General features: G+C 31.3%; 1 protein-coding gene across 39 annotated transcripts in view; it reads left to right on the forward strand.

Moving 5' to 3' along the window:
- LOC140445580 (uncharacterized) overlaps window positions 1-21,030 on the forward strand; it is a 538,348-nt gene that overhangs the window by 127,165 nt on the left and 390,153 nt on the right. The window contains exon 5 of one of the 39 annotated variants that reach the window (XM_072537703.1): window positions 15,028-15,647. The exons of the other annotated variants lie outside the window; for them this stretch is intronic. Within the exon in view, the coding sequence (XP_072393804.1) occupies window positions 15,028-15,599 (572 nt within the window). The 3' untranslated portion in view covers window positions 15,600-15,647. Of the gene's footprint in view, window positions 1-15,027; window positions 15,648-21,030 lie in introns of those variants that run through there. 39 annotated transcript variants of the gene reach the window in all.

The following is a 21,030-nucleotide window of genomic DNA, read 5'->3' on the forward strand; positions in this document are numbered from 1 at the left end:
ATTTATACCTTTACTCTTTACAAACCTCACTTGTTCCTGAGGTATTTGGTAATGTAGATAGGTTTTTAATCTTTTTTTGATGGTATGCAATAAGATTTTACTAGCATGACTTTCTTAGTGATAGTGTGCGGTAGTTTTCACATCTGGCAGTAGTTCTTTTTTTGTGTAGTGGGATATAAATTGAGATACACCAATCAGATGGCCATTTTCCTGAATTCCAAACAGCGACACAGATAGAATGGATGATATGTAATCCTCTGTTACCGAGTAACTGTAGTATTTTACCTGGTATTGAATCAATGCCTGGGGATTTATTTCTCTTTAACGATTTAATTGCATCTTTGACTTCAGGGAGTAATGCAGTAGGTTTTCTAGGGTAGTCAGAGGGCCACTGATTTTCTACTGGTTACTCGTTATTTTTATATAGCTCGCCACAGTAATTTCGCCATGTTTCCAATATTTTGTCAGTATCGGTCTTTAGATTACCTTCGTTATCTATTACAGACCACGTTTGAGATTTAAATTCTCTAGTAAGGAGTTTGATCTTCTGAAATAAATCTCTCGGTTCATTTCGACAGCCATGTTCCTCTATCTCTCTGCATAATCAGCTTTGTCTTTACGGCACTGTTTTCTGATTTCTTTCGATAACGCTCTGTATTCATCGTGTGTTCCGTATCTAGTTGTATGTTCTTTTCTCCGTTGAATCACAGTTTACGTATTATCAGATATAAATGGCTTACGGCTCGTGGAAATCGCTGCCTCACAGTATTTTGCTGCCTCCATTACCTTATCTTTGAGATAGATCCAAGTGCTCTCAGGATCACTATCCACTTGGTCTAAAGAAAGAGCTTCTTCCAGGTTTTGTTGGAAGTCATTAATTTTTGATGGATTTAGAGACATGACTTTTCTTAAGAGTCTTCATTTGGGGACTTTAAAGCGAAGTAGAACGTTCAATACCAGGAGTTGATGATCGCTTTCACAGTCTGCGCCAGGATATGTTTTACAGTTGATGGGCGACGACTTCCATCTTGATCTTATTAGGATGTTGTCTATTTCTTGTTCGTCCATCTGGGCTACGCCATGTGTATAATCTCCGTGGATGATGTTGATAGAACGTGTTTGTAATTAAAAGATGTTCTTCACAGAACTCCCGTTGAACTAGACAGTCGCCATTCTCATTTCAGTGAGAAAGTCCATTTTTGCCCAGCATTCCTTCAATATTTTCATTAGATGACCCTACGTAAATGTACGTTTGACATTTACGTTTCTGCAACGTAAATCGATTATTTAAATGTGGATTTTAGTTGGAATAAACTTTTTAAAGAATTTTTATAGGTAAAAAATATTCCTCTTCAAATATTTTTTATACACATATAAAACTGAAAAGCTCTCGATTGCATTTTAGATTTTAGACTATACGAACTTTTTATGAAGAATATTTTGTTTCATAAAATTAATAATCAAAAAGTTTTCCATATATGATTCTGAATTTTACTTTGAAATTTTTGCAAATTTTTATAATTTAATTTGAATTAATTTTTTTTTTGTTTGAATTGATTTATTTCATATAGTACGGATATTCTAAACGGTATGCTACCCGTGTATTATAATAAAAAGTTCTGTGTTATATTATTATAAGACTATGTTTTCATTCGTGTTACGTGTAGATATTGTTTTTGTTATTAAGCTTAAATTAAGAAAACATATTTGTTGTATTATTATATCTTTGCTCTAATATTATATCTAGATTTTTGGTTTTATTCTTAGTCTGTACCATGTCTACATCTACAATATTTAAATTTTTCGGTAGTTATTTATCGACATACATAAAGTTCTACATTTTCGCTTATGTGAAATGGAAAGTCCTACTTCCAAAACTTTGAAAGTACAGTAAAACCTTCCAATATCGACCACCCTCAGGCTATCACAAGTTTGTCACTAAAGAGAAGAGAATATTAAATATAAGTTTAATTAATTCTAATTTCAATTTATTAGAAACATAAATGAACACAATAACATCCGTTTAAGACTAGGTGCATACTTTTTTGCGCACACTGTATAGTAAAATTTGTATATTTAAAAATAATCGGAAATTAACGATTGCGTCATACTTTTACAAGCTTAGAAATATTTGTGACTTGTCAAAATTGTTCTCTTCATTAATAAAAAGTATTCTAAATCTCATCCGCGTTAGTTACAAAACACTAATAAAATTGAACTGAATATTAAAACCAGATCTTAAAAGCTCGAGAAATAAAATTTATGGATCTGCCTGCCATTAAGGAATTTGTACCCTATTTACATTTCTTAAGAATGGTTTAATTTTATTGCCCTTTTTTGAGGGTGTTTTTATCATTGACGAGTACTAGGAAATTCCGATGACGGATACTCAACGATGGGTGCCAATTCAGTGAATTGGCATGTTGCCGCTTTATTAAGCTGGAATCAGACAGCTCTTCGCTAGTTCACTTTATAATATTTACACTTTTTGGTAACTACCGCAATAAAATAATAATAAAAATTTTACTAAGTTGGGTAATGTGGACAATGATAAAAATCAACACAACTTCGTTAGACTACTTCATAGTAAAATTACTACAGCACTGACCATACCTCCCCTACCTGCGTCCGTTGGATATGCGGTGCATCAGCTTACAATTATTGTCTCTGAGCACTGAGCTGTGCTGGTTTACCGACAAACAATGCGCCGGCCATAAACACACAATTTTGTCTTATTCAAGGGATCATAAACCACAAATATTGAGAAGAAATTTTTTATATTTTGTCTTTTTCTATTGCGTATTGTCTATTTCTCTTTGCAGATGAAGAATGCCACTCCACATTCTGTCAGAACGCTACTTTAGAGTGTTGGCTAAAGCTAAGCGTCCACAGGTCCGCATCGTACGCATCGGATTAATTTTTCATATTGCGTACACTGTATCGGCAGCGATCGGATTTGAAGATGCGAGTATCGGCAATCGGATAATCGGAATAAAATTTCAAATTGATTTGACAAATACGTTATTATTATTAAGTATTAATTCGTAAAAATAAAACCATAATTCTTATAACTTACACGTTTTATTCATTTTATAAACATTCAATTTTACACTTCTCTCAGTAGCATCATTAACAACTCTATTAGGTGCAATTAGAAAAATGTGTTGTTTTTTTAACGAGAATAATTTTCATAGTTAGATATTCAAGATATCTTGAGAAAGACCAATAAACATGAAAAATGAATAATATTTATGATATTTTAATCCCCATAATCAACTTATCATGGCCTGTATTTTTGTTTGATTACGTACAAAAAGTTATACATTAGAAATAATTAAAAATATCAAATCTTTTATTAAAAAGCTGGGGATATCGACATTTTTAAACTTTGGTTTTTTCGGAACACCCCAAAAAATAATAAAATAAAATGTAGAATGGATTCTTCTTCTTTGTTGATTCGCATAATTAGGGTGTGCTAAGTTATATACCTCTCTTATATTCTTGCACAACTGTAATTAATCCTGATGGGTCCATGATGCAAAAACAGGCTCCCGCTGGACCTTGCGACCATGCGAAATTGCGAACAGAGCGCGTAGAGTGCGTCCACTGATAGGCACTGATCGGAATTCCGTATTAACGTCATCGGCACGCATCGCAAAAGTTTCCTCTGGAAGCAACGCTTCGGCATTGCCGATGATGCTATCCGTACGATACGGATGAGTGGACGCAGTTACATAAGTTTTTATATAAGGCAAACTAAAATCCGATGCATACGATGCGTCCGATGCGGACCTGTGGACGCCTGTACTGTATTGCTATAATGTGACAAGTATCCGATATTTATCCATGCGAGACGAAAATAATGAATGGCAGATAGAATTTTATATAGTGTGTCTCAAAGAACATTTGTCGATTATTTGTTTAAAAATTGTTTAATATTAACTAGGTAATCATTTTAAGATCTCCCTCATCATAGAGTATTGGGAAATATTAGCTTTGCTCCTTAGATATACATAATGTTCTTTATTTGCAAGCAATACAATAATTAAACACATGGCGCAAACTACACATACAATATCTAAAAAATCTGTCGTTTAACAGTGTTAATCTTTATATTTTATTTTATTTTATTTTTTTTTAATCTTCCACAAACTTTTTAACTTTACTCTGAGGTGTATTTATATTCTTAAGAAATATTAAACAGTGATAAAAATGAGTTTGTTGCTATTACTCGTAATGGGATATCTATTATCTATATATGATATTCTTTATATGTTTTGTCCGGTCTCCCTGACGTTGGCAATAGTTCTATAATGCACCAACATATAGGAAGTTAATCTTTTTTTTATTTTAAATGACTATTTTAGAGTTTTTAGAGACAAACAAGACAATTTTACTATTTCAAAAACTGAATTAATAAATTCAAATTTATAAAAATCGCAATATCTCTGGTTCTACTGAACGAAAATTGATAATTGATAATTTTGTAAAATAAATTATTTAAACAAATTTTTGGGTTAAATAAATAATTCACAAATCAACTAATTGCATTTTTATAACCTGTACAATGAAGTACCCTAAATTAAAAAAAAAACATCAATTTTCATCGATTAGAAACGGAAATATTGCGATTTTCATACATTTGAATTTATGAATTCAGTTTTTGAAATAGTAAAATCGAGAGGGTGCAAATCGCTTCGCTTTTAAACCCTTCATGTGTCACAAAAAAGGCTTAGGCACATCATAGACGGCTTATTTTTAAAGGAATCATTTTGAATTTTTTTTGTCAAACTTGAACTTTTAATTTTTAACATGGTGCTTTTTAATTTTTTTTAATGTTTATAAACAAAGCCCCGGGGTATTTTTGAAAAAATAAGTTTATTCGGGTTGTAAGGCTCGTATTACATTGTATTTTCTTTTAATTCTGATAAAAATACAAACATTTTGATAGAAAGAATTAACTTCCTACATGTTGGTGCATCTGAGGTATTTTAATTGTTTATAAGTTTAAAATCACAGTTATTGTTCAAATATATTTTAGAATATTTAAATAAACGTTTTAATGTCTCCTACTTTCAAAATGTCGTCCACTTTGTGGATCATAATTTTTTTGATTACTTATTATCTAGGTTAATTGGCACTGCTTTGAATTATTGTTCTAGACTTGATCTTTAAGTCTTTTCACGTTTTTCTGTCTCAAGCAATATGTTTTTTGTTTTTAGTAAGCCGATTATTTTAAATGTGAGTTGAATTTGAATGGAATTTTTTGAATATTGAATACGTTCTAGTTTTTGCTGGAATGCGTTTGTTAATTTCATTACTTCTAGCAATTTTTATTGAAACCCCCAGACGTGTAAAGTGTAAAGAAACTTTTTCAACACATAGTCTTTATCTCTGTTGTACTAATTGTATCTTTTATACGTGTTGATTCCTTGCATATTTTGATTTGTATAACAATTTCCTCTTTAGAACCCTTCAAATTTCTACTACTTCATCAACATAAGCCACAAGATGAGACACCGATGCTACCTTGTACTATTAAATAATAAGGTTCATATTGAGTCTTACTTCTGTTACCATGTTTATATTTCTGTTATTAATCATCATCATGTTCCAAAAAATGTTGATGATCAATGGATCAATTTATTGACATTAAAAGTTTTGTGGGGATAAGTTACTATGTACATACCTAACATTGAGTATCAACTGCGACAAAATCTTAATTCTAAACGTTCAACAAAGTATCTATCTAGTGATAGCCGATTAGTTCTTGTAAACAGGTTTTAATTTACAAGTTTATATCATTTATTTTTATATTTTTACATAAATCTTCTTCAGAAAATAAAAATATTAGACAAGTTAGTTAAATAACGAGATACCTTATACATCAGCGTTTGAGGTTATATTTTATTTTTCGATTAAGAACTAAACTTTTCGATATACATATACGATATATACACTTTTCACAAAAGAAAACTACAAATTCTGGAACTTTATGTCGATTTGACTTGAGTTAATTAGACTCTTATTTAAAGTTCCCATGACGACGCGCTAATGTCGAAAAAAAAAAGCATTCCTTTCTTTTTTGTGTATCAATGCATACGTTTCCATTGACTAACAAACTCATTTTTAATAATTGTGAAAGACGGCTATGTAAGATAAACTTTAATAAATTTATTAGTAAATTTGTTTATTTTTCATGGTCATCTTTCAAAATGTGAACAGAATTTGATAGTCAATGGAAAAGCATGCATTGATACACGAATAGTAAAAATTGACTTTTCTCAAAAATGACACGTCGTAGGTCTTCATGTAAGAGCATATTTTTTTATAAAAATCTAAATTCGTTAAATGCTATATCAAAATGATTAAATTTTTGAAGAAAAAAAAGTCGGTTATGACTCAAATTAAGAAACCATATTACCACCAAGTAATTGAGTAAATTTTACCAAATCAATATACTGAAAATCATCCCTTATTAGACAACTATTTTGAAGAAATTGGTGTTAGGGCGCTATCTTTAAAGAACTCTAGCTTCCTAAGGAAGCATTTTTCGATAAGGTGATTTAAGTCAAATCAACATAAAACGAGTTCCAAGTTTTTTGAAGAGCGTTTATGGTCACCGTGTTTGTGTTATTTTTTCATGTAGATTAAGTATTAGAGTTGTTATAGTATGTTATATCTGTTGGAAACAGATGAAGAATTTGACTCGATTATTGTAACCGATACAATAATTGTACATATTGTTTACGGAAACAGCAATACAAAAACTTTTTGTGACAAATTAGATTCTTTTATTAATCAGCCAAGTCATTGCTAATTGAGTGTCAAACAAAATAATTAGAGTACACTGAATGCCTGTGTGATTCTGGTTATTTTTTATCAGATCTTCTACCCATTTTTTATGCCACAGAAATTATTTACTCTAATTTCCATTTACTCTAATGAGTTGTTTTCGAAAATATTTAACTTATAAATAACACTAACATATATATATATATATATATATATATATATATATATATATATATATATATATATATATATATTGCACGTTATCACTTAAAAAAATATACTAATTATTCATTTCCGTTTAACGAAGCATTGGGAAACAAAATTAGGCCAGTAAAGAAAAAAATAGGTAAAAAAATCTTTTACATGTTTTTCAAGCTCCTAAAAGGTATATGAGTGATAGCTGATGAAATCCTTGAAGATGTACAGCTTATTTTGCTTTGTTTTTTTTAAACAATCATAAAAAGTGAAAAAACTTAAAACGTTTCTTATACATTTTAGAGAAAGATAGTATAAATCAAAGTTGTAGATCTTAAAAAGTTTTTTAATTTGTGAGTTTCTAAATTAAAATACATAAACAATTGACCGAAGTAATGCAAAAACCTATTTTTGCAGTAATTTATAAATGTTAATAAGTTTGTTTTTGCATAATGATATATGTAATATAAAACGGGAGACTATTATTATATATATGTAATATAATTTTGCATAATTGTAATTATGGCAATTAATGAGTTATTGAAATATGCTAAATGTTAGCTAGGTTTGGTCAATTATTGGTCAACCTATTTAATTTGTTTAGCGATTATTTAAACAACTACACTCCGCGTCATAGAAAACGGGCCACCCCAAGTATTTAAAATATTTTCGAAATTATTATTTATTGCTGCAAAATTAAGCATTTATTTTTTTGTATATTGAATTAATATTATTTTATTTTTAATGTGTCTTTGGGTTATTTAAGTTAAATGGTTGTTGCGAAAGCAAACCGACCCTATAACTTGATTGAGGATATTCGTAGAACCTATAAAATAAAACAATTTTGAAAACTTGATCAATTTTCGAGGAAGCGATTATTTTGAGAAATGTATGATATTGTAAAGGGTTCTAATGAGTTTTAAACTCATCTCAGTATTACAGTAGCCGACTTAGTGTGAAGTAGTCTTGAGTTAATAATGATGGAGAATTTTCAAAAATCGGTTGAAATTGTAACGTTACTGGGAAGTGGATTAAGTCAAAAGACAAGTTGTAAGACAATTGAATGTTAGTCGTCCGACTGCACAAAGGACCCAGCAACGATTTATTGTGACAAGATCTCACCAACGACGACCTGGTACAGGTCCAAAAAGAAAAACAACCGCTAGGGAAGATCGCGTCGTCATTCTTGCTGTATTACGGAATCAGACCCAAACCGCTAGAATACTTCAAGGCCATTTACAGCAAGCTCAAGGACCAGCAATAAGCCTTTCTACTATTCGGCGAAGATAAGGGAGTAAGGCTTGCAGTCCAGCAACAGGGCCCTTACTTTCCCCAGCTCACAAAAGACGAAGACTCGATTTTGCCTGTGAACACATCAATTGGACAGCAGACGATTGGAAAAAAGTATTGTTTACGGATGAGTGTAGAATGTCTATTTATGGTAAAGATGGACGCAGTAAGGTGTACAGACGGGCTGGAGAATGTTTCGCTGGTTGCACTTGGCACCACGGGTTGCTTTTGGTGGTAGTTCAGTAATGTTTTGGGCACGGATTTCTTTTGATGCGCATACGGATCTCGTCGTGATCGACAGAAGTGCGTTAACAGCATTAAGGTACATAACGGAAATCTTACAACATCACGTGATGCCCTATGCTGGATTTATTGGCAACGAATTCCTGCTAATGCAGGATAATGCGAGACCACACACGGCAAGGATAGTAACGGAGTACCTTATTCCAAAAATAGACTGGCCTGCTCAAAGCGCCGATTTCAATCCTACTGAGCATATATGGAGCCTGCTAAAAAGTCGCGTTAGGCGTCGCATACCTGCTCAAACAACACCTGTAGAGCTTCAGATGGCACTCATTGATGAATGGGCCACTTTTCCCCAAAGAGATATCCAAAACGTTTATAAATTCCATGCCAAATCGAATGAGGAGTGTCGTCCAGAATCGAGGTGGCAATACCCATTACTGAAAATGGATACCAGCTTTTTTTTTTTTTTTTTAAATATACAGTTCATTGTTGTTTTAAAAACTGTAAGTTGATTTTTTCAATAAACTTCCTATTTTTCTTAAATTTTTTATTTTCGATTGATGTTTTACGATAATGATGAAATTTTATATTAAACGAGTTATTGATTCAATATACAAAAAAATAAATGCTTAATTTTGTAGCAATAAATAATAATTTCGAAAATATTTTAAATATTTGGGGTGGCCCGTTTTCTATGACGCGGAGTGTATATTTGCTCAAATAGTGACTCCAAATAGGTATTCAGTAGGTTGCAATCGATTTTTTGGGGCTTCAGTTTTAAGATATATTTCAACATTTTATTAAAATTATTAAAATAGGCTGACTTTTTAGCTTATAATCCTTTATAATAACTTTGATATTTTTATACTACGCGCTTGTACGTAGGCTCACTGAAAATATGGCGAAAAAAGAATCTTCCGTGACTATAAGTATAAGACCCATCTGGCGTTTTTTAAAAATCATATTTCCATTGCTTATTAACATTAAGAGCTGAAAATTAACCAGATTATAAACGAAGGTCTAAATTGTATGATTTATTTTATATATGGCATATACCGAGGAGTAAAAATATATATCCTGTTAAAGTTATCGTACTCGTAAAATACCGCTACGTTAAAGTGGAGGGGAGAACTTTCCGAGCTACGTTGTTTTTAGAATGGAACTTTACATTAAAGCGCCCCAAAAAAATTGCAATAAGGCTAGCCCTGCACTTGCGCTTTGTAGTCGCGAGATTGTTTAGTCTCAAAGATTGAATTCATTGTTTCAAATACAAGTCAATCCATTTGCGACTAAATAATCATATCATAGTGATTAAGAAAACGCAACCTGTCTTATTTTTAACGCGATGCGATAGTCGCCCCACCACAATGAATCACACGGACAAGCATAGACATGCATACACTTACAATTGTTTAGTCGCGATTCTGAAGCCAGCTCAGCCTAGTGTGTCTTCAACAATATTTAATTTTTCATTTTTTTTAAATGTCAGACAACGAGGAATATGCTCGAAATGTTGGGGGCATTTTGAGTACTATCGATTTAGAGCAGTTGATTCATCAAAACTACTTTTTGACATGCTGTAGTATTGAAAAGTTTTTTCAGAATGCTGACCTAAATCTTCAAATAACATTTAAACTGTCCTTTAAAAAATCTTCGATTTGTTAACAGATGAATCCAATAACGATGCTCTCTTCGTTTATTTCTCGATCGAAACAAAAGAACGATAACACAAGTAGTTTCGATGTTATCAATTGAAAACCTGATGTAATTCAGCAAATTATAAATCGCAATGGAGACACCCTCTAGATTTTGTACGACAGCGATTTTTTGCCTCCGCGACTAAAAATCGCAAGTGGATGGCTAGCCTTAAGGTGCCGATATTTTAAGAATATGATCACTTTAACAGATTATAATTTTTTACAACTTATCTGTATATACCATCTATAAATTGGCTCATAAAATCTAGATCTTAACCTATAATCTGTTCAATTTTCAGCTTCTGATATTATTAAAAAATGGAAATATGATTTTAAGAAAAAAAATGCTATTTTAGTTCCTATTGGTCATAGAAGGTTTTTTCTAGTAAACGATTATGTTTTCCCCATATTTTTAATTAGTTTACTTACAAGCGCGTGACATAAAAAATATCTAAGTTATTATAAATGTTTATAAGCTAAAAATTAGCCATTTTTCAAACAGTTTTTTAATCCAATTTTATTAAAACGTTAAAATTTTTTTAATATATCTTAAAATTGAAGCCTCAAAGAATCGATTGCAATCTGCTAAATGTCTCTAGAGTCACTGTTTGTGCAATTAAAGTTGTTTAAACAATTGATCCCCGGGATAAACAAATTGAATTACTTACAAACTATTTTGTCCATCTAGCTAAGATTTAGCACACTTCAATAACCCATTAATTGCTATAATTTCAAGTAGTTATATTACATGTAATTGTGCAAAAACAAGGGTTTTTTGCAATTATCTCAGTCATTCTTTTATGTTTTTTAATCAAGAAACACGCAAAAAAAGAACTTTTTAAGATCTACAACTTTATTTGAACCATTTTTCTCTAAAACGAATAAGAAACGTTTTATAGAAAAAAAAAAAAATGATTTTTTCACTTTTTATGATCGTTTAAACAAAGCAAAGCAAAGTCAGCTTGGATGATTTAAGAATTTGTTTACAGCTGTCCCTCATTTACCTTTTAAAACCTTCAACAACGCGTATAAGATTTTTTCAACTGTTTTTTTTTCTTTAAAAGTACTGGCCTAAAATCTGTCGTGAGTATAATTCTCTATCAGTTTCCAACGCGATTGATATATTTTAATATTAATGTAAATAATTTTAAAATTTAAGATCTTTATAATTTTATATAAGGAATTAGATTTTTCTCGATTACATTTAAGGTAATAATTTTTAATTTTTTAACAAAAAACATCTGTTCTATTTTCTTAATAAATAGTATTTTTTAAAAAATATTGATTTATTGTTTCACTACACTCTCCTTTCGACATGAATGCTGTTGAAATTGCATTTTTCAAATGTCTTTGAAATGAGCTCGGTTCCGAATCGTTTTCTGCGTGTTCATAGAACCAAAAAAATTCACCTAATGACACGGAGAGGTGTAATGAGTCGACCTGAACATACTTACCATACTAGTGGTATTATCCAAGATCGTATGCGGTTGACGACAGTGTAGATGTAGTAATTGATTTGATCGATCAACGAAAACGTAGCATTCATTTTTATAGGTCTAAGATATAAAAGTTACTTTACCAATTAAGGTTTGTTGTTAGTGCGATCTAATACTACATGTGTGGTTCAATCACTAGGTCTGTACCTGTTAAAAAAAATATTAGTTAAAGTACCCGTCGCGTCGGCAGAAAAGTTTATGATAGGTAGGTACTCTCTCCAATCTTTAAGTATCGCTTCATTAGGCCGAGTCTGATACGTTTCCCTCTGAGCGACTTTTTTGGTTTTGGGGCGTTTAACCTAATAATAGCTTTGGGTTTAATAGCTTAACAATTATAAGAAAAACACAAAAATAAAATTGTCTGATGATAAAAATAATAGGTCGTTAAACACATCTGACGACTCGAATATTAACAAAATTCGTAGATAGGGGTGTATTCTGTAACACTTCCGTTAATAGCGTTTATTAATTAATTTAGTTAATTCCGTTTTAGCGTCTGCTAAAAATATTTTTGTATTCTGTAACTTATGCATCCGTTAAAATCATAACCTAAACCGTTAAAACTCCCGCTAAAACAGAATATTTTGGAGGATGTCAAAACTAGTCCTCTTATTTTTAGCAGTCCGTTAAATATCATTTGATTATTTTTGTTTGGTTAGGTTTATATGATTATTAGTTTGTTATTTATATAAGTATTATAGTGCAATTAAACAATTAAACTTTTTATGATATATTTGGAGAAGCTTTAGTTGATGAAATAATAATAAGAGGTAAGTCTCAGTTTACTTTATAATCCATGTGTAGACCTATAACAAAATTCAAATTTTTTATTCTTTTTGTAGAGCTGAAGTTAGATTACATCCATCGAGTTAGAATAACTCGATGATTACATTAAAGGATAATCGGAGATATGATCAATCCTTTCCCATAACACATGGACTTTTTCCAATTCATTAGGATTAATTTTAATTCCTGTTAGAATTTTATTATCTTCTAAAAACTTATCAAAAACTCTTGAGATTTTGTTGTTCGTGGAACACGAGACATAATAAAATTTTATTAAAATGAGAAGAAAACCAACGCGAATACAAATAAACTGAAATATATTTTCAATAATAATAAAATAATAAGTCAAGCAGACTGTCAATTTCTCCTTCTTTCTTAAGTTTTTGGCCTCTGATACTCAGTTTTTGGTCAATTTCTACCTTACAAGTAGTTTAAACACGATCAACGTGCGACGTTGCCGTATCTGATTGAAAACCTTTTAGAGCATTCCTCTAAAATAATATATTTTAGCGGTCTTCTATAATATTTCTTTATAGAATGTCAATGTTACCTAAAACTTTAAGAGGACCGTTAAAAGTTACTCTTGTTTTCCGATTTTCCTGTCTGACGGATGAAAATGGTCGATTTTCTGACTATCAAAAATTTTATTAATAACAGTTTTTTCCAAAATTTTTTGTTAAATATAGAATATGATATACAGTGAAACCTGCTTAATTCGAACTTCTCTAGTTCGAATTTTTATGCTGGTCCCTAGCATTTCCTATGTAAGTAATGGTAAAAGGTCGTGAATAATTCGAATTATATTTTGGATAATTCGAACTTACTCGAAGGTAAAATGCCAATTGCATGCTGAAAATTTCCGCGAAAAGAGGTAGTATTCTTTCCTGTCCTAACGCGTCACTTGTTTCAAGACATTTAAGGTCATTGTACATTGTACCCGTATCTGTCACCTAAATTCTCCCCCACCCCACACGTCCCCTCAGTTGGTTGAGATGCGTTGGCGTTGCAATCACGTCACGTCAGTATGTTACTGCGTTTGGAGCGAAGATGTCGTCGCATGGTACACTTCGACATACAAAACTTTGACATTATCGGAAAAATAGAGGCAATTAAAAAAGTAGAAAAGGGGACGAAAGATCTGAGATTGCCAAGGACTTTGGAATTCTTCCAAACACATTATCCACCTACTTGAAGAATAAAGAAAAAAATCTCAACACTGAAAGTGAGTGCGGTAAAGAACGAAAAAATTTAAGGGAGCCAGAAATTCAAAATTTAGACAGTTGTGTTTTAATGGTTCAAACAAGCCAGGGATAAGAAGATTCCCGTGTGGTCCCCTTATAAGAAGCAAAGCTGAACAATTCGCTATTGAAATAAGGAAAACAATTTTAAGGCGAGTACAGGGTGGCAAGACGGGTTCAAAATTTCATTCAAATCCATTTGTGGAGAAAGTGGGTCCGTTAATCAGCAAGAAGACAACAAAATACGAAATTGAGAACAATTTCCGAAGTGGAAATTGAAACGTCAATAAACGTACTTTAACCTTTAATTGAGGCTTATTCCCATTTAAATAGTAATTACTTTAAAATGCTACAAGAAAATAGCTCCACAAGAATAAAAGTTGTTTAGAATTTAATAATAATAAACGGCATGGAGACATGGACGTTATAAATATCCTCCATTATCAAGTTGAAAGCCCTCGAAATGTGGAACTTGCGAATAATATTCCACATACCATAAAAAGATAGGGTGAGAAATGAGGAAGTCTTAAGAAGGATAAATACTGAGAGATAATTACTCAACTTGATCAAGGTACGAAAAATTGGATATCTTGGCCATATCCTGAGAGGAAAAAAATACGCAACCGCTCAACTAATTATCCAAGGAAAGATTGAGAATAAGAGAGGAGTAGCTCGCAAACAAATGCCGTGGCTACGAAATATAAAGAACTTTACAGACATAAATAACATTTGCAAACTTTTGCATGTCGCAAAAGATAGACGTCTGGCCTTAAGATAATTCGTCAACGCACTATTTTTGTTATTTGAGCACTACCCATTAACTCACCAAATTTCAAGAGAACAAGAGAATTGGTTTAGTCCGACAAAATTCGGAGGTGAATAGCCCGAGTGACTGGAGTAAATTTCTGTTAATGATACTCCATTTAGATTCTAGTACATTTATAGCTAATGTTGACAGAGATGTCGAAACATGTCCTTTGTGTTAGAAAATACAGATTATTTTTACAACTTGTGGTTTTACTTAGAGTTAATAATTGTATTAGTTAAAATTGTAATTCTTCTGACGAATATAATGTTTCAGCGAAATATGTAAGTTGACTATATCCCGTCGAAATTTAATACAGTGTTTTAATACAACGAAATCACTTTGATACTATACACGTTTGAACACGTTATTGAAAGATGTTCGAATTTACAAACTATGCATTAACTCAATTTTAGCTGGCTTGTAGAGAATTTCAAGTTTTGTTTGGTTTCTTTTTTATTAACATTTGTGTTTTTTAGATCTTATCTATCGACCTACGGAAACACTGGACGTTATAATTTACGATAAATACGTCTTTCTTCGGGAGAAGCTAATCGCACCTTCAATTGCAGGGCAGTTTTGGTTTTGTGCAAGAAAGAAATATGGCTGTAAATTCAGATTGCGTTTGACTAATGGACATTGGGAAATTTTAAAAAGTTTTAAGCATAATCACAAGCAATCATTCCTCGGCAATCTCGATCACTGCAGTGTTGAAATTGCACAATTTAAGTATGTCTCTAAGTTTTCAAGTCCTCCTATTGTTGAGGAAAATGTTAATAAAGTAATAAATTTAGATTGGCTAAAGGAACTTAAGTGCGGTCTAAAGGAAAAACTTCATCCGAGCCAACAAAATGGAGATGATGGTATTTTAGAAATAGTACCACACACAAGGATAGAGAGCAATGTATTTAAACACGATTCTCATGGAAACAATATTATAATAAACGAATCTGATCCAGGCGTAAGTGACGACGTATCAATAAAACAGGAACATATAGATTTGAATGACATAGAGATTAAAGAAGAACCGGAAGCATATTTTTCTTTGTAATAATGAGTGACATAACTTAACATTGAGGATTTTGGACAATAAAAAAACCTACTTCGTCAAAAATTTCATACACTATTTTTATTATTAATCTATTTTTATTATTAATCTATTTTTATTATATATTATACATCACAACTGACAGTGCGTTTGGTATTTGGATTTCTAACTGACAAAAAATTATTGTCAATTTTTGCTATTGTTTGAGTATTATTTGAATTTTTAGTAGTCCTACGAAACTATTCTTTAATTAAATGCGTTATTTCGAAAAGGACACAAGTCCATTAATTAAAACTTCCAGGAAAGAAAGGCACATAAGTCCAGGACTCGTGCCATTTTCAAACAGACTTCAATTTTTGTTTGCCTTTTATATCGACTTGTATATCGTCTAGTGAGAACATTATTGACTTAACTCGAAAAACATGGATCTGAGATAACCTTTCTAATTTTTTAACGGCTTTACCGTTACCATTTTCTGTTCAAATAAACAAAATTAACGATTTTAGTTTCGTCAGTAATGCATAAAAAAGTTAAATTATTTTGAAGATTCGTTGGTAAAATAAGGACACATAAATTCAAACTTTTAATTTTTTTAATGAAACAATATAAAAGGCATGTAAATAATCATATTGATTGGAAATTTTAATACATAAAACTCAAAGTTAATCCCGAAAATATCTGCAATAATTAAGAAATCATTAGAAAATACAATTAATTTTCTTTTCACAATTGTTAAAAGAAACTAGAATGGGCAGAAGGAATAGATTTATTTAAAAGAAGGGATTGTAGATCCTCGAACTTCCTCGTAGAAACTGGCAACGGGTGTTAATACACAGATGTCAATTCATGGTCTGCTGTAGATGATGATGATGCTGTCTCGTAGTGTGACGTGTTGTGCGAATGATAACTGATTTAAATGTAGCTTGGCTGTACGAAGTTTTATAAAAGAACGTCTAGGGATGCTCTTTTTCGACCAGAACTGTAGATATAGAATTAAAATTCAAGCTTTCACCATCGTTGTTCTTATTGAAAGATGTTAGCACATTCTTTGTTAATTATTTCAGGTTAACAAATTTAGTATGATCCAATTCATTTACTCTCCGATTTTTCTGGCACCGGAAATTATCGCTGCATAGTGTGCTGGTACATAGATCGGTCCACCTTTTGAATGATTTTTTTATGCTTTTCTCAATCACTGAGTGTGTACAGTCTCTTTCGTTTTTTCCGTGACCCACAACAAAAAATTTATGTGTGATGCTCTTTATCTTGAAATTAGTGACAGCATACAACAATATTGTAATAATAAATTTGTTCTTTCCGCAATTGTCGGAGTAAAGAGTTAGAGTTTTAGAGTAGTTAGTTTTATCTCCAACTCGTCAGAATCTCCAGCTGTTGCCTTTTTTCCAAGAATTTTACTAAACAATTTCCAATTTCGATTGAACCACGCTTTCCTTCGTGCCAAAAATAGCACTCGACATTACCAATATCTTTTTTTTGCAGTTCACAAACTGTAAAATTATAACAGTTTAATTTGGATTTATAGTAAAAACTGGAAACGTCTTCCCTGGGGACTGGCAATGTTGCTTGCAAATCAAAACATACAACTACGTAAAACTACGTAATTCTTACCGATTTTGGCTTTATCGTTACTTTTTTCAGTCCGGGTTAATTCTTTCTTCTCAATATGCAACTCATATGTGTCTTTCAGATCATCTTTGTCATTAGGACCACTATTTATATAAGTTGTGCACTTCAGACATTGATCTTTCTTAGGTACGTGAAAACACATATTAAATTCGTAGTTAAAAATGTGCATATACATCGATATTTTTCCCCAAAATCGGCCATTTGCAGTGCACAATTCCTTGTATTCATAATACAGCCGAACCAAAGTTTTACTTCCATCGATATACGAGTACAATCTTGCAGTATTACTTCTTGTATAATGGCTTTCTAGAGCTGGTATCGTCCGTAGGTGCTCCCTAATACCGTCTTTTATTATTACCTACTAACTGAATTGGCAAGCTATCTTTTAATTAAATTGACCCTGCACTAAAAAACAAATCTAGATACGTTTGCATTTGGTTTTTAAGTCATTTCTGACATAACTAGATTTACATCGGTAATTTTATGACAAAAGTTATTCAACGTACCGAAATAATGTCGTTACTCGGTTTTCGTCACCAATGCTGAATTTTACACCACGCTATCAGATTCACTGTCAGAGAAACACTGCAAGATTCGTATTGCGTTAGAATGGGAACATAAAAACAACCTGCATTACAGACGATTTCCGCCACCGAGCAGTTTGTAGTAGAACTAGAGTTTCGCCAGTAATGCATGCTACATATGGAATTCTTTGAAGTAGATAAGTCAAAACCGAAAATTTTGGAGTTTCGTCACTAATGTTCTCACTAGATGATAAAAACATTGCCTTTTTCACAGAAAACATGTAACACGCTCAAAAAAATTAAATGACATCAAGAAGTGATTTAAAAAGTGTGAATTATGCCCTTATCGAAATGACGAAATTTCTGTCAAAATTTTTATTAAATATTATACAACCATTTGCAAATAAAAATCACACGTTTATAAAAAATACACAACATTTTTTAAATAAATTATTGAATATTGAATTTAATTTTAATAATATTTTAGTTTTGACATAAATAGTTTATTTACAAATTTGTCATTAGATAAAACTTTCAATATAAGCAAGACAAAATTACATTACATCAGCTATAATGAAATTATTGACAATATGTACTGATAATACCTATTTTCAACTAAATAATCAATTCTATAAACAAAAGTTTGGTCTAGTATTGGGCCCTACTTAATTTCCAGTATTAGTCGATATATTTATGGAAGATTTTGAAACAAATAATATTTCTAAACAATATTTAAAACCCGCAGTATAGTGGAAATATGTAGATGATGTATTCTCAATATGGCTTCATGGATCAGAGTTGTTGGACACATTCCTGAATGATATAAACGATAAAGAAGAGACAATAACATTTACCATGGAAAAGAAGTGTAATAACACACAACCTATCATGGATTTTTTAATCTCTAAGAACGATACTGGTTATGAGACTGAGGTGTGTAGAAAACCAACACACACCAACAGATATCTAAATTACAGATCAAATCACAATATTAATATTGAAAAGGGAATCATTAAATCTTTATTCGATAGAGCCAAAATTACTTGTTCTAACGAAAATTCGTTCTTAGAGGAAAAACATTTGTTAATATCTGTTTTATTCAAAAATAATTAGAAATTTTCAACAATCGACTGAACAGAACAGAACAACTTAGAACGAGATCCTACAACATTCACAAGGAATAATACGACGAAAATAACAATACCATACATAAAAAGATTATCAAAAAAACTGAAAAAGATAGGAAATAAATTCAACATTTCAACGACATTCAAAACAACACAACACGCATTGAGATCTATTTTATCCAAAATTTAACTTAACAATGAACAAGAAAGAACAAAGAATTGTATTTATAAAATACCTTGTGAATGTGATCAGTTTTATTTAGGTGAAACATCAAGGCCATTAAATGTGAGAAAAAAGAAACATCAATCTTATATTAAAAATAGAGACTTTAACAGTTCTCAAATATGTAAACACGCGTGGGAAAATAAACATAGGGTTCAATGGAACGATTCATGTATAGTCCTAAAAGAAACAGATGTAAAAAGAGAAAAATCAAATAAGCGGCTCTAATTATGCTAAATGAGACCAATTGTGTCGCAAATTTCTTGGCAGAATGCAGTAGAATATGGTTGCCCATATTAAAAGAGGGAAAATATCACTATTAGTAAGTCAGTAACATATCGAGGATACATCATTTATGTTTTTTAAATAACATACATATAAAATCAGAATTTGGTGTTTATTGAGAGTAAACTAAATGTAAGACCAAATACTTACCATGTTGGGATAGTATTATGAGTTTTTTTCCTGGTTTTTCCTCATGATTTACTATGGAATCACTAACAGGAGAATTTTACTGTCATCATGGCATGTGGTTGTCTTTTTAAAGGCAAATCACATACTATGGTTTTTTCTGGTGGATATTCTCAACTTTTGTTAATTTCGTGTAATCGAATGAACTATCGTACAATAAAGTGGTCCCAGGAACGCAACTCAGCAATATTGGCAATATCATTTTAAAGTTGTCGACTTAAAATTTATAGTATATGTTTGAATTGTCAATATAAGTGAGTCAGATAAAATTAAGTTATTAAAAGAATTTTTCACTTAGTCAAAAAAACAACATATTTGTTTAATTTATTAACGTTTATATTTTGAGAACGATTTCTGAAGTGGAAATTGAAACGTCAATAAACTTCAACCTTCAATTGTGGCTTATTCCCATTAAAATAGTGATTAATAATTTTGCAATCTAAATTAAAAAAAAATGAAATATTTAAAATTTTGCACAACAAAAACTAAAAATGTAAAAATTTGCCCAATTTTTAACATATTAAAGAGCACTTCACATACCTAACCCAATTTGTAGAGTTGAAATCGGATTATTTGTTCGGCATCAGTTTTTTTTTTAATTTTAAACAATTTTTATCAATATATTTATATCATTTTTAAACAATAGTATATCAAACAACTAGGTTGAAGAATATTGAATACCGAAGGCACATTTACTGTATTTTCTTTTGAGCTGAAAATAACAGAAAAAAATGTATAACTTGTTTTGACTATGTTTTATTTCAATGCTAGAAATATCCGTTTCGCTAACTTTTCACGAAATCAAGAATTGTAGGCTTTCATGGCCGGTATTTTGTAAAGGTACATTGTTATCGATGTTTATATTCCGTACTCTGAATTGTTCATTCCTGACTGCAACTGCGGCAGACAACAAATACAGGAGATGACATAAACGTAAGTTCGTATCATTTCCCTTAAGCACAGTGGTTTATGTTCTCTCTTGGACTCCGGTACCCGACCAGTGTCCTCAACGGATACACGCAAACTTATCACCAATTAGCATAAATGAACTCGTAGATAGGTCATCACCGCAATAAAAGCGGTGATTTTAAAATAGACCCGTAGAGATTTGTAAAGTGATTACTGGTCTACCTGCACCCCGCGGTAGGTAAATGGTTGCAAACTGCTAAGGTTTGATAATTTAAAAGAATAATCGAAGTCCGAATGCAAATCAAATAACGAAGCTGACAACCATTTCAGATATAACCGGAAATAGCACATGCTCAAAAATATTTTCATTTAAAAGTTCACTATTAAAAACCTATGCATCTGAATTTTGAGATTTTAAATCCGTTTAGATTGACAGACACGTCTAATAAGCCACTCACCGGGAGACACCCGATTTAAATATAGGTATCAGTTAAATTTTAAAGCAATTCGATTAAAATAATTTCTGAATTTAA

This window comes from Diabrotica undecimpunctata, chromosome 7 (genome assembly GCF_040954645.1).
Source record: "Diabrotica undecimpunctata isolate CICGRU chromosome 7, icDiaUnde3, whole genome shotgun sequence".
Taxonomy (NCBI): Eukaryota; Metazoa; Arthropoda; class Insecta; order Coleoptera; family Chrysomelidae; genus Diabrotica; species Diabrotica undecimpunctata.